The sequence below is a fragment of the Saimiri boliviensis genome, chromosome 5 (genome assembly GCF_048565385.1).
Source record: "Saimiri boliviensis isolate mSaiBol1 chromosome 5, mSaiBol1.pri, whole genome shotgun sequence".
Classification (NCBI taxonomy): domain Eukaryota; kingdom Metazoa; phylum Chordata; class Mammalia; order Primates; family Cebidae; genus Saimiri; species Saimiri boliviensis.
The window spans coordinates 124631818-124647235 of NC_133453.1; the positions used below are offsets into that span (position 1 = coordinate 124631818).

At 36.8% G+C, this 15418-nt stretch overlaps 1 protein-coding gene across 5 annotated transcripts in view; it reads left to right on the forward strand.

The window, feature by feature from the left end:
- The window catches only part of CCNT2 (cyclin T2), a 51030-nt gene that overhangs the window by 21388 nt on the left and 14224 nt on the right, over positions 1-15418 (forward strand). For 2 of the 5 annotated variants that reach the window (XM_039479932.2, XM_039479933.2), the window contains exons 4-7: positions 1018-1078; positions 4744-4806; positions 8755-8800; positions 10503-10666. In XM_039479932.2, coding sequence (XP_039335866.1) covers positions 1018-1078; positions 4744-4806; positions 8755-8800; positions 10503-10666 — 334 coding nt within the window. Of the gene's footprint in view, positions 1-1017; positions 1079-4743; positions 8633-8754; positions 9120-10502; positions 10667-15418 lie in introns of those variants that run through there. The other 3 variants (XR_005582303.2, XM_039479934.2, XM_074399905.1) reach the window with 3 other exon arrangements.

A 15418-nucleotide genomic window follows, 5' to 3' on the forward strand; every position in this document is an offset into this window, starting at 1 on the left:
AGATTATATTAATTGAAGTTGATTTAAATTAAAGTCCAGATTAAGCTTTAATGGAACTATATCTGATTTTATTAATGGCAAGTTTTATTGTAGATTTTGGCTTTAATGTAGTCATTAAATAATAATGAGTTTGTCACTATTTAAAGATAATTCCAGCAGTTTCTATTAAATGTACAAATTCAGAATTATTTCCAGAGGTACTGTTCAAATAATAGAAATTCAGTATGTTTTAAAAATCAGCTCAGTGACCTTTCAGAATAGAGCATAAATAAAATGAAAGGTGCCTTTACTCTCTGGCTTTAGCAATATGTCCTTACAAAAATGAATATAGATATATTCATATAGGTAATATAATATATTTCCTTATCACCTTGGCCAATTGTCATGATTTCAGAATAAGATAGCAGTAAATTTTTCATATCCTTTATTTCCAGAGTAATTATAAGGGAAGGATAATTTCTTGCAACTGAGTAAGGAGGGTGTCTGGTATTTATGTCCCCATGGGTATGAGGTAAATTATTTTGGTATGTTGGTCACTCCTGAGGTGGCAGAGAAGTTAATTCTAAATTAACTCACTGACTTACTGTGACTTTCAAGGAATTACCACATGAAATGTCCTAGAGTGAGTTTGTAAGCCAGGTTTGAGTTAACGTCAGGTTTGAGTTCAATGTTTTTAGTTGACTTGGTGCTTCCTGTCTTTAATATCTCTTGAAGCACCAATGCCTAGAATGTTTCACTTTACAGACTGTGCACATCTTACTTCAGTTAACTTACCCCCTTTCATATTGTTTACTTTTTTGTTTTTTTGCTGTTTGTTTCCTGTTGTAGAAAATAATTCATTTCAGACTTGCTACAGAATATATGTTTTCTCTGTCATCCTCAGTTTATTTTCTCCATATTTCCAAACTACTGTGGTTCTTTTGTAGTCAACCTGTAATTCTCACAACATGTAACAGTCATGTAGTCTTGTAAAGTTATTTTTATTTTAATCAATTTGATAATATTTTTATCTGACAGGCTTATCTTCAACAGACTCAAGAACTGGTTATACTTGAAACCATAATGCTACAAACTCTAGGTACGTACTTAAATCAGATAATGACTTTTTGTTTGTACTTCAATAAAGTATTCTAAATAAGAGAAAAGATTTCTGAAATAATTATTATTGAAGAAAGTTATTTTAAAACAGGTTTTAGACCAGCATAAGAATGCCTGGTTATAAGGAAATTACTTTTCTAGAATTTAATTTCATTTGGCATAATTAAATTGAATGGTAAACATACCTTTCAGTGTGATTTCTTCGGTGTTCCGGTAGTTGAAGTACTGTGCTTCACTCTGGATTTGTACTGAAGAGTGAAATGGTCCTTTAGGGCTGTTTCATATTATTGTGATGTGTACAAGCATACACAGCAATCCTTGTTCTCCTTGAGCTTCCAGTCGGTACTTTATGAGTATGTCGCATGATTTTTAATGTGACTTATTTAAATGTTGGTCATCCTTTTCTGAAAGTTACATATTTGTATGCAAGTTCATTTACTCTTCACCATTCACCTTACTCAGTTTACTGAAATTGAGCCCTAAGAAAGTGATGGCTTATCTAAAGTCATATATTAGTTCTGGAAGAACCTACCAGGATGTTTGAGGAAGAACATGGGCTTTGGGGAGATCTGAGTTAAAATCTGTAAGCCTCCGACCTGCTTTGTAAACTTAGGCAAAAGTTCCTTTACCAGTTGTACCTTCCATTCTGTGGAGGTGGAACAGTATCCGTATCTTACCGTGAATTTGTCGTTTTTAAATTTATTACTCCATTCCCAGATGTTGAATAGAAGTGTGATAAATCAGTCACAACTTCCCGTTGTGACAGACTCTTCTTTACAAAACTAGCTTGTATGAAATACATATACAGTTGACCCTGAAACAGCACAGATTCGAACTGCATGGGTCCACATGAATTTTTTTCAATAAATAATATTGGAAAAACGGAAATTTGCAACAATTTGTAAAACCTGTGGATGAGCTATAGCCTGGAAATAATTGGAAAAAATAAGAAAAAGTTGAATATGTCATAAATGCAGAAAATATATGTAGATATTAGCCTATTTTATCATTTACTGCCATAAAATATATACAAATTGATTTTTTTTTTTAAATAAAAAATTTTTAAAACATAGGCACACAAACACAGACCATACGTGGCTCTATTCTCAGGTAAGAGAAAATGTAAATAAACATAAACAAATGTAAAGGTACAGTATTAAGTCACATAAAATTAACTTTAGTACATACATAACTCCACTGCTGTGATAATTTTGTAGTCACCTCCTCTTGTTATTGAAAAGAGCCCCCGGCCTGGCGCGGTTGCTCACGCCTGTAATTCCAGCACTTTGGGAGGCCGAGGCAGGTGGATCACGAGGTCAAGAGATCAAGACCATCCTGGTCAAGGTGAAACCCCATCTCTACTAAAAATACAAAAATTAGCTGGGCATGGTGGCGCGTGCCTGTAGTCCCAGCTACTCAGGAAGCTGAGGCAGGAGAATTGCCTGAACCCAGGAGGCGGAGGTGCGGTGAGCCGAGATCATGCCATTGCACTCCAGCCTGGGTAGCAAGAGTGAAACTCCGTCTCAAAAAAAAAAAAAAAAGGAAAAAGAAAAGAACCCCCATGTTATGAGTATCCACTTAAAATGCTGTGTGACTCTTGTCATTTCTGAACAGTTTGTCTCTCCAGTAAGTCACATATCTCAGTAAGAGCAGTTCTCGAATAATTTTTTCTGTATTGTGCAGTACTGGAAACTTTGATTAATACCATGGGACCCATACAAAGTGCCCCTAGTGATTCCAGAAGTGCTCCCAAGAAGCAGTTAAAAGTTGTGATGTTGGCCTGGCGCGGTGGCTCATGCCTGTAATCCTAGTACTTTGGGAGGCCGAGGTGGGTGGATCACCTGAGGTCAGCAGTTCAAGACCAACCTGGCCATCATGGTGAAACCCCATCTTTATTTAAAAAAAAAAAAATGATGTTAGAAAAAAACATTGAATTGTTTGATACGTACTGTACATTGAGGTCTGTAGCTACAGTTGCCCACCATTTCAAAATGTATGAATGCAGTATAAGGTTAATTGTGAAGGAAAGAAAAAGACATTTAGGAAGCTATCACTGCAGCTATACAATCAGACAGAAAAACCTTGCACTTTAATCTCATATTGAAAATGCAGCTTTTATGTGAATGCAGGATTGCTGCAAGAAAGGCATGCCTATGGACTCTGATATAATTTGAGAGAAGCTTAAAGCAAAGGGAAGGTGAAGGATCTAAAGCCAGAGAATTTAATGCCAGCAAAAGACAGAAATTATGGTGTATTTCTGTAAAGTTACATCAAGTGTTGCCTCCCTCTCCTGCCTCCCGGTTTGTGTCTTCCAACCTGAGACAATAAGACCAACCTCTCTTCCTCAGCCTACTGTATATGAAGACCTTTATGATGATCCACTTCCGCTTAATACTAGTAAATACATTTCTCTTCCTTCTGATTTTCTTAGTAGTTTCTTTTCTTTAGCTTACTGTGTTGTAAAAATACGGTATATGCTACGTATACAAAATACGTGTTAATCGAGGTTCTGGTCAACCATAGTTAAGCCTTAGCAGGGGAGTACGTGGATTTTCGACTGCGTGAGGATCAGCACCCCTTAGGGCCTGCATTGTTCAAAGGTCAACTATAAATTATTTGAAGTTTTTATAAAATAAAAAGATACCAAAAATGTGAGGGTCTTAATTCTTCCAAATTCAGTGATTTAGCATCTTAATGTTTTACTATATAAAATTATATAAATTTCATTTAGGTGTAAAAAATTGAAAATTAAAAACTATAAATCATTATAAATATAATGCAGTTATTTATTATGTAAAATAATGTAATATCCATATTGTTTATGATGTATTTTTAAGCACTGAGAATGCAAAGTTGTATTTTAAGGGGAACATTAAAATTTAGAAGATATTCCTCTGTGATTTTATTTAAAGTATTTTGCATATTTAGTTACAGTATATATATATATAGACCACACAACAACGTTATAAATCTAGATTACCCATTTATTAGGATTTTATTTACTTACTGCTTCTGAAGACAACCAAATGTGATTTTCACTTTTAATAACAACAGAAACCTTGCCACACCTAAGGGTTGATTGCACGTTGAAAGCTTTTAAACATTTCATCTTTGGTATTAGAAACAGTGGTTTAAGCAGTCTTGAGACCTATATGATTTGTTTGTCATATTTGATTATTAATGAAGTGTAGTTATAAGATAAGTGGTTAAAACCCTTTGATCTAGAGTGCCGTATCATTTAAAAGCTCATTTCTACCAGTGTGGCCCAACAGTTATGTTTATGAAAACTGCACTTTTCACGTCTTATGAAAGAAAGCTTTGGAATATGAAGAAAGATACTGTGTAGTTTAATACTCTCCTTAAATTGTGGGACCAGGTTAACAATTGTATTTACCATTTGTTTTTAACTTTAAGAAAATCCCAAATCATTAATAATTCAGAATTTTGAATACATTTACCCTTGGTCTTTAAGTTCATTTTCATAATTGAGACATTGTATTTCAGAAGAAATTATCTCTTATCTTTGGAAAAGTAATGAGGATGTCAGTGATGAGAAACTTTAACTTAATGTATTATATGTTTATGGCATTTCTCAGGCAAGTATTGTAGTGCTAAGTGATGGGAAAAAAGTGCTTATCATTTCAGGTTTTGAGATCACCATTGAACACCCACACACAGATGTGGTGAAATGTACCCAGTTAGTAAGAGGTAGGTGATCCTTGAAACTTTTCAGATAAGTATTAATGCTTGTTATTATCTGTAATTGATTTGGATGCTATTTTGTTCTTCTAGCCTTTCGTTGAGTTTCATTAAAATTAGTGGGAAATGTCATTTTTTAAGCATTATTTTTTAGTGTTCTACATCTGCTTATTCATCTACTTCTATTTCTGATTCTGCCTGGTATGTTAGCTTACTTTAAGCACAGGTAAGAATCTCATTTCACCAAACTTTGGAGGGCTTCCAAGTATTAGGGCTCTTATGTATCCCCCATTGAGTTTTGCTAGTTCCATTTCAGTCTGGTGTGGGCCAATAGTGCATAGGTGCAGAAAATATATTAATTTTGGGTTTGTGTCAAACTTTGACTTTTTGGAAAGTGGTTTAACAGTTGAGTAATTTTGAGGCCAACCTCAGACCTTTCAGATGAAAATTGCCTTTGTTAAAAGATTTGTCGACTGGGTACAGTGGCTCACACCTGTAACCCCAGCACTTTGGGGAGGCCAAAGCAGGACGATTGCTTGAGCTCAGGAGTTGGAGACCATTCTGGGCAACATGTGAAACCTCATCTCTACAAAAAGCACAAAAATTAGCTAGTTGTGGTGGCACGTGCCTGTAGTTTCAACTGCTCAGGAGGCTGAGGTGGGAAGATGGCTTGAGGCCAGGAGGCACAGGCTGCAGTGAGCCCAGGTCATGCCCTTGCACTCCAGCTTCAGCAACAGAGTGAGACCCTTCTCGGGAAAAAAAAAAAAAAAAAAAAAGTCATTTTTTGGGGGAAGTGTTTTGCCCATAATAATTTGGGCAAACTAAAATTGATTTGATGTATTTTTCAAGGGTTTTTGACGTTACTAAAAGTGGTTTCCTTTTTGTGTATAATGGAGAAATAATTAGAAAGCATAATACATATAGTTTGTGATGTGCCTATTAAGCCTTTTATAAACAGGAGTACTTGTTAAAATTCTTGCTTTACTGCTTGTAAAGTATCTGGTAATACCTGATTTATCTACTCCTAAATGAATCCTGTATATCTGTTGTATCCCTAAAAACATTTTTTAAACAGCTGTATGTTCTGCATCTTACTTCTGTTTTCCTGTTTCCATTTCAAGTGTTACGTATTCATAGCAACCACTTCGGACCTGTAGTGTGCCATTTTCTGTTACTTCCTTTTTGAAAATAGAATTTTGCAATTTGATTCATTTTCTACGAAGCCTTTTTGTCCTAAACAAAATGAGTAAGACTTTTGAAAGCCTTTTTAGTATTTACCTAAGTATTTTCACATTTTATTCCTTCTAAATTGAATTCATTTTATACCTAGTGATTTATTATGTTAGTGGCCACATTTTTTAAAAAGCTGATAGTGTCATTAAGAAGTAGATGTCTGAAAATCCGATTTGTATTTTTTGTAGTAGTATACATTATCGTTTGTAAGCTAGAGTATATTTAACTGTGGTTCCTGTTCTTCATGGTTATATGAATGTGTTTTATAGCACATTTTCATTTCAATACTACAGTATAGCATAGAATCGTATACATAACTAGCTACAGATGTTGAATTAAGAAAAAAAAGGCACCGGGTATGGCGGCTTCGCCTATAATCCCAGCACTTTGGGAGGCCGGGGCAGGTGGATCACCTGAGGTCAGAAGTTTGAGACCATCCTGGCCAACATGGTGAAACCCCATCTCTATAAAAATACAAAAATTACCCGGGTGTGCTGGTGGGTGCCTGTAATCCCAGCTACTCTGGAGGCTGAGGCAGGAGAATTGCTTGAACCCAGGAGGCGGGGGTTGCAGTGAGTGGAGATCATGCCACTGCACGCCAGCCTGGATGACATATAATTTTCTTAATTGCAAGTCTGTTAAAGAAACATTAGTTGAAGGAAGTACTAGTATATGCTTAAAATTATTACTTATGAAATTGGATTTTCAGGTTACTGCCATGAAATTTGAGTCAATTTTAAATTGCTTAAGAGAGATTTTCTTTTTTTCTTTTTTCCTTTTTTTTTTTTTTTTTTTTTTTTTAAATATGGAGTCTTGCACTGTCGGCTGGGCTGCAGTGCAATGGCGTGATCTCGGCTCACTGCAATCTTCTCCTCCCAAGTTCATGCAAATTCTCCTGCCTCAGCCTCCCGAGTAGCCGGGATTACAGGCGCACACAACCACACCTGGCTAATTTTTGTATTTTTAGTAGAGACGGGGTTTTACTATGTTGGCCAGACTGGTCTCAAACTCCTGACCTCGTGATCCGCCTGCCTCAGCCTCCCAAAGTGCTGGGATTACAGGCATCAGCCACTACGCCCAGCCCAGAGGTTATTATTTTTTGTCCATGTTCTCTTACAAATAAAATTTTCAGAGACATGAAGTCAGTTTGCTTGAAAAATGAAGTAGTAACTTTTCAAACATTTACAAAAACTATGAATTTGATAAATCATCCAAAACAAAATATTTAGACCAGATTTTTTGTTGTTGTTAATGTTAAAATGTGACTGATTCTTAAATTTGAGTACAAAGCACTCATGTTTAATGTCATTTTGTCTGACTAACATTTCAGGTAACTATAGAATATATCTCCATTTTAAAAGTATTCTTTCATGTGTGGTGTCTCTTTTCTCTTTGCTCTTCTACACCTTTCAGCTAACAAAGCATTTCCCCTCTATTCTCTGTTGCAGTGACTGTTTCTAGATCACTGAATTTAGATACATTCCTAGGTGAAAACTGCTAATGACATTTTTAAATTACTATCTTTTTCTTCTCTATGTATTTTTATTCTGGGGGGGAGGGGAAAATAAATTTAATTTCTGTAGTCTTTTTTCCCCCCTCCGGAGATGAGAAAGTTGATAATATGCTACTTTGCTGCAGAATTGGCTAATGTCATTTTACAGGGACCTTCACTTCTGTGATTTCTCCTTCCCTCCCCACCAGGAAAGTCACACTGCCTCCAAGACATCTGATGCTTTGACACTCTTCCTTAGCAGAACTCTGCTAAACCCAAATCCCTTTTGTAAAACCTTTATGTTGATGATCCACATGGGGCAGCAGGGATTACAGGTGCCATGAATAAAAAATAGGGGATGGGGAAGAAACTTGAGGACTGTTAGAGGGGTGGAGTTGAGATAAACTGATTCTAGGTGAGAAGAGGGGAAAGATATGTCAGTGGTTGTGAATGTAATTGGGAAAAAGGGAAACTGTGGAAAGGACATCCCTGTTGGGAAGACTAAAGCAGAATAAGGGGAGGGAAAACTCTTCGGTATCTTAAGCTAATTAAAAATTGCTTTTCTGTTGGGGACCAGTGTTGAAGTGTTCTGATCCTCCCTAGAATACCTGTATCTTTCCTAAGTTTGTCTTTAATTAGATTCTGTAATTAGAAATAAAATATAGTGGAGCCTCCTGTATACGCATATGCTGTTTCTAGGTTTATTCTCTGTTGATGCTTAATAGCATGATGAAAAACTGAGCTGTTTGTGCTCTGTGTTTTGTGGGGTGGGGGTTTGTTTTGTTTTGTTTTGATGGAAGTATTTAAGCCAATTTAAATATGATGAGGATTAAGTCTGGCAGGCAAAACTCTTTGTATTTTGTATTAGACTTCAAAATCTTTTCTTCTTCTTCTTCTTTTTTTTTTAAATCCAGGAGAATGCTTTATTGCAACTTTTAGCTGACTAGATGCTTAACTTAGTAACAAGTTTAGCCCTTGTAACTGGCTAGCTAAAAGCAAATCGGCTTGTTTCTCAGATCTTTGGGGGATAGCAAGAAACATTTGAGTGAATGTTGTTGAAGATTTTCAGTAGTATAGAAAATGATGGCGCTCTTGTGATATTTGTAAGTAGTAAGTAAAATTTACTTTTTGTGTACAAATCTTTGAAGTTTTTGTTGTGTTGAGAACTTTTTGATGGTGGCATGTTAAAAGCTGATAGTATTGTCTTCTTTTTTTTTTTTCTTTTCTTACAGCAAGCAAGGATTTGGCACAGACATCCTATTTCATGGCTACCAACAGGTTGTTATCCTGACCCTCTTTGTTGCACTGTTGTAGCACACTATAGCTTCCTTTAATGCAGGGCCCCCTCAATGTGTCTCTTACCCTTGTTGCAACAGGAGACTGGACCATCTACTGTGGTGGTACCTTCCTGTTTGCTTTGCGGTGTATTGTACAAGGGACTTTGGGCACAGAGGGGTTAAATGCACAATGTGAAGTGTAGTGGTGCTTTCTGATGACATATTCTCGATTTGTGAGTGCATAAGTCTAAAATTGGTAGCCTGAATAGCAGCTAAAGATTACAAAGAGCTAAACTTAACGTAGAAATTCGAGCAACTTGGTAAGTATAAAGCTATTTCTAGTTTACAATTATAGTTAAATGACAATTTTAAAAATTTCACATTGATCCAGTCTTAACTTTAAAATACTCATTAAAGTCTTTTTAACAAATAAAACTTACGTAATTTGAAATTTTTTTCCAGATAATACCCACTAGTAGCAAATTAAAAGTAGTCAAGTCCTATCCATGCCTGGATTTGCATAAACAAAATTTTTTCTTTTTCTTTTTGTTTTTCTTTTTCTTTTTTTTCTTTTTTCTTTTTTCTTTTTTTTTTTTTTTGACAACAACAACAAAAAAAACCTTCCTTTTCAGTTTACATGGAGTAAAAAATGGTATATGTTTATGGCTCCTCAGATAACATTTCCATCATTGAAACTGAACTGGAAGAATAGTTTTAAGGAGGCTTTAACATACAGTTCTGTTCTAGATTTATTTTATTAATGATTTAAATTTGTTTTTTGTTTTTTTGTTGTGTGCGTGTGTGTTTTTTGTTTTTGTTTTTTGAGTGGATCATTGGGGAGAAGGGACCAAACCAGCTTTGTATGCTCCCTAATTTCTTGTGACAATGATAAGTTTAATTTACAATTTGAGATTGGCAAATATTGCTATATTTTCTCAAATATATGTTGTTGGGATTTAACCTCTATCCCCAGTAATTCTGAGCAACAACATAAAAAGACTTAAATTTAAAACTTTGATTAGAAAAGACGAGCTGTGGCACACATTATGTGCCCCATATTTGGTGTATGGTGGAAGGAGAAAGGTAGTATTTTTGCATATTTAATCACATTGGGCCTTGAAGCTGTTTGGCAAAAGGTAAGTTTTCTTTGTGGCTTTGCTGAAAAGGCATAGGTTTACACAGATATGTGTTTAATTCTCTCTGCTTCACTAGAGAAAGCAAATGCCTATTAAGCCACATCAGATGGGATAATAATCCCTGATTATTGTGATATTGAAATCACTTTGTCAGTTTTACAAATAGTCTTTTTCTTTACATTTACATATTTACCATGACAGTACAAAAGAAAAATACCACAATTTATAATTTTATACTTCTGTATAGTAGTGATTATTGCAAATATACTATCCTCCTCTCCTTTTATAAAATACTTCAATTTTAGGTGTAAAAACAAAATTTTAAATAGTAATAGGAGTATTAAAATATTCTTGGGAGTAAGTGAGGGGGAATGTTCATTATATGTAGACTTTTTAGTACTAGAGTTTTATAACTTAGCTTTTAATTTAATAAAATAAGGTTTTATACTCTAGACTTAAAGAAAAATCGAATTTAAATTTGACTCTAATCTTACTGGTAAATGTTTTTCTTTGTTTTACATACTTGAATTTGTATGGCTCTCAATTTTCAAACCTGCTCTGCAACAGTCTGCATCTTACAACCTTCTGTCTTCAGTACAAACCAACAGTGATAGCATGTGTATGCATTCATTTGGCTTGCAAATGGTCCAATTGGGAGATTCCTGTGTCAACTGATGGAAAGCATTGGTGGGAATATGTGGATCCTACAGTGACTCTAGAATTATTAGATGGTAAGTAGAGAAAATTTTTTTTTTTTTTCTGGTCAGTATACTTGATAGAAAATAAATTTTTTATGGAAAATTTGTCTACCTCTGTATAGGTTTGAAAAATTATGTTTCCATATGTTCATTGCCCAACTAAATGAACAGTTATCATTTCTGGCCAATTCATCACACACATGGACACACCATGGTTATAGTGATGCTATGATGCTAATTCCAGATATCATGGCATCTCTTGAGATAGAGTCTGTTGCCCGGGCTGGAGTGCAGTCATACCATCTGGGCTCACTGCAGCCTCTGCCTCCTGGGTTCGAGCAGTTCTCCTGCCCCAGCCTCCTGCACATTACAGGCATGTGCCACCACACCCAGCTAATTTTGTATTTTTAGTAGAGGCATGGTTTCACCATATTGATGAGGCTGTTCTCACTTCTGACCTTGAAATTGACCTGCCTCGGCCTCCCAAAGTGCTGGGATTACAGGCGTGAGCCACTGCGCCCAGCCTGACATCTCTCTTAATATTTTAGTTTGTATTTCAAAAGATAAGGACTCTAAAAACATTAAAATAATTATATATTTTTTTAATTTTTAAGAATAATTACATTTTAACAACTCGGAAATCTTAAGTTGGCAATTGTCAGAATTGACAAGAGAAAGTGTGAGTACACTGTCAAATGAACAGGATGAAAATAAGAATTCATCAGCCTAAAGGAAAAAAAAATTGAATTTAGAATTTGTTCTCATACCTGTAATCCCAGCACTGTGGGAGGCTGAGACAGGAGGATCCCTTGGGCCCAGGAGTGCAAGACCAGGCTGAGAAACATAGACCCAGTCTCTACCCAAAAAAAAATATATATATATATGTGTATATATATATATATATATATATATATATTTTAAATATATATATTTTTAAATATATATATTTATATGTAAAATATAAATATATTTTAAAATATATGTATATATATTTTAAATAAACTGGGTGTGGTGGTGCTCACCTGTAGTCTCAGCTAGTTGGTAGGCTGAGGCAGGATGATAGCTTGAGTCCAGGAGGTCAAGGCTGTGGTAAGCCTTGAAGGCACTGCTCTGCTACAGCCTGGTATGTATTAACCCCCACTGAACATCTAAAGCTTTTTCAGTACTTAAGATAAATAAGGTTTAGAATTCCATGAGCTAACAAGAATAGCAATTTAATGTGTACTAATTCTGTTGAGTTTTAAATATGTAGACCGAAAATTGAGTGTTAACTGTGAAACAGTAAACTAAAGGGATTTTCACGGGATTGTGTTTCTTGCTCTGTATTACCATTGTTGCCTTACATTGTTAAATGTGAATACACAAGGAAAAATTGAACGTATGTGTTCTGTTAATTATGAACGTAGAATTTTGGGGATGTTTTGATGAGAAATTCCTCTGGTTGAAAAGTAAAAGTGTTGTATAGGACCAAGCATAGAAAGTCAACACCAAGACAAAAGTATGTCAAATTGCAGGGTCATTTATTGCCGGTGATCACGGAGGATCTCTCCAACCCCTGGCCCCGAGTTCAGGGGGAGCGGGGATTTTAAGCTGAAAAACTACATCCTGGTTTCAAGGTGAGGGGATGCAGGGCAAGCGACTTTTCAGCACTTATTGATAAGCAGAAGCAAGCACTTTTCATAGAAGCCAAGGTCAGCAGTTATTGCAAAGAGAATGGGGAAGCCGTTACAACTTATTTTAAGAACAGCTTTGTCTTTTATAAAATGGTATTTCTCAGGTTCTAACTTTTAGGCTAGCCATGTTACATTCCTCCCTGTTCTTCTAACATACATTAAATCTTTAATAGGTTTTTTTTCTTTTTGGCTTAAGGACCCATAGCTGGATCTTAGAACCATTAACTTGACCGAGTCTATTTTTTCCTGGATAAATCTGAGGAGCATGTTTAAAAGGCATGGTCCAAATATTAACCCTAGGACCATTAGGGCCGACGGTTTTGCTAATCTAGTAAGTAGGGATGTTATGCCAAAGACATTTCCTGGCAGTCAGTGATTAACACACAGGATGGGATGAAAGGAGACAACACTGTACTGAAAGCTACCAAAACCCAAGTGCAATTTGCTATAGCTAGCATTAAGTAGCAGTTATGAAGCTTGTGGTCCCTAAAATGACCTCAGTTAAAATGATTTGGTATGGCCCAGACAATACTTTATACAATAAAATGTAGATACTATTTGCACTAAAAAGCTCTTTTCAGTGGAAGCCATAAGGCAGGACTAGTAAGTAGCAAAAGGGACAGATAAAATGCTTTTTTAAAATTAACATATTTTGTACATTTACTAAATTTGACAAACGTGGTAAATATTAAAGATGTCTGGGCCGGGCGCGGTGGCTCAAGCCTGTAATCCCAGCACTTTGGGAGGCCGAGGCAGGTGGATCACGAGGTCAAGAGATCGAGACCATCTTGATCAACATGGTGAAACCCCGTCTCTACCAAAAATACAAAAAATTAGCTGGGCATGGTGGCGCGTGCCTGTAATCCCAGCTACTGAGGAGGCTGAGGCAGGAGAATTGCCTGAACCCAGGAGGCGGAGGTTGCGGTGAGCCGAGATTGCGCCATTGCACTCCAGCCTGGGTAACAAGAGCGAAACTCCCTCTCATTAAAAAAAAAAAAAAAGATGTCTGAAACACAGGTCCTGCCTTTAAGGACACAATTTAGCTGATAGACAAGATACGCATATATAGACATTTGTTAATACATTTTGAGTAACAGTGTAACTTAATATATGATTTATTTATTTAAGAACCGCTTATTAAGTAGTTACTATGTGTCAGTTACTTTACTGACTTTAGAGAAATAAAAATACCCTTAAGTGACTCGGAATCTACTGAACAAACAAATATACCAAGTATGAGATGGGACAGGGGTCTTCAACCCCTGGGCCACTGACTGGTATGGGAAAAATTGTCTTCCATAAAACCGGTCCCTGGTGCCAAAGAGGTTGAGGACTACTGAAATAGTAGGTATAATAGAAATACAGAAGTTTTTACAATTTTTTTTTTTTTTAACCAATTCTATGGATTAACCAGTATTTTTATCTCTTTGGAGAACACTGTCTGAAGTCCAGGGCACATTAAATACTCACAGCTAATAGACTATTTTTTATAGTTTAACATACATTTTGGTCTCCATGGTAGAGTTATATAAATTTACCAAGAGTTAACTAGGTTTTCTTTAAACCTGTTTATGCTAGTTGTACTTGTACTTGTCACTTGAATTAAATAATTTAATCAAATATTATATAAACATAAAAAGGAAGAATGTCTTGGTAAGATAAGACAATAAAGGAGACCCACTAAAAATATTGCTGTCCAACTGGATGTGGGTAAAATAACTGTAAAAGACTGGGGTGGGGATAATATAAATCTAAGATTTTGCATTCACTCTGTTTTACTGGGAAAACCAAACCTAGAAAGTAATTTTTTTAAAAAAACACATGCCGGGGGATTAGGATGGTTACCGCAAAGAGCGCAAAAGTCTTAGTTTCAGGGGGTCCGTTGAAAATGAGACTACCTTTCATTTCGCATCCGGAGGGGCAGTCTTGACATGTGAGTGGTGATTCCAGGCAGTTAGTCCGTTTACCTTGATTGCCATGGGGGTGACCAGGATCACGGTGTGGGGTCCCTTCCAGCTAGGAGTTAGGCCGGAGGCGGTGAATCTCTTTATCAGGACTTCGTCCCTGGGCTGGAAGGGGTGTACCGGCTGGTCAGTGAGGTCCACTGGGGTAAGTTGAATTTCCCTGATGAGCGGGTGCACCTGGGACTGGACAGACTGGAGTGCCTGTAAGGACTTAAGGAGTGTGTGGTTACGGACTTTAGCAGGTATGGTGTCTGCAGGTTTGGGGAGTAAGGGAGGGGGCCTTTCAAACAATTTTAAAAGGAATAAAGCCTTTTTTACAGGGAGTACATCGGGTACGGAGGAGAACAAAAGGAAGCGGGTTGACCCAATTTTCACCGGTTTTTAGAATGAATTTTGTTAAAGTTTTCTTTCTGGTCCGGTTTATCCTTCCAACCTGCCCTGAACTCTGAGGGTGATAGGCACAGTGTAGTTTCTAGGATATGCCCAGGACCTTGGCCAGGCCTTGTGAAACCTGTGCTGTAAATGCAGGGCGATTTTCTGATCCCAGAGTTAGGGGCAGGCCAAACCGAGGAACCAGGTCCTGCAACAATCTTTTTGTTACTACCGGTGTAGTTTCTGACCTAGTGGGAAAAGCCTCGACCCATCCATAAAGTGTCTACAAATACAAGGAGGTATTTATAGCCGCACACTGGGGGCTTTATTTTAGTAAAATTTACCTCCCAGTGTTTCCCTGGGCTAATACCCCTAAGTCTTATCCCTGCCTGACTAGGCCTACTATTTTCCGGATTTATCCTGGCACATACATTATTACATTGAGTCGTAGTTTCCTTAACAATCTCGTGTAAGTGTGGGATGTAGTATCTGGCCCTCAGCAGCTTAGTTAGTTTTGTTTGCCTTAAGTGAGTGGCCTGGTGTGTGTGTCCTTAACTAGAGTTTGTCCTATAGCCTCAGGGAGCACAATCCTTGTGTCCGGTAGAGTCTACCATCCTGTGGAATCTTGCCATCCCCCCTGTTCTTTAGAGGGTTGGGGCTGGCAGAGTTACAAGAGTCAGAGGTTTTACTGGCCCCAAGGCTTCCTGTCTGGCTTGTAGGTCACCTGTCCTATTTCCCCTTGCCTCTGGTGAATCTCCTTTCTGGTGTTCTTTGCA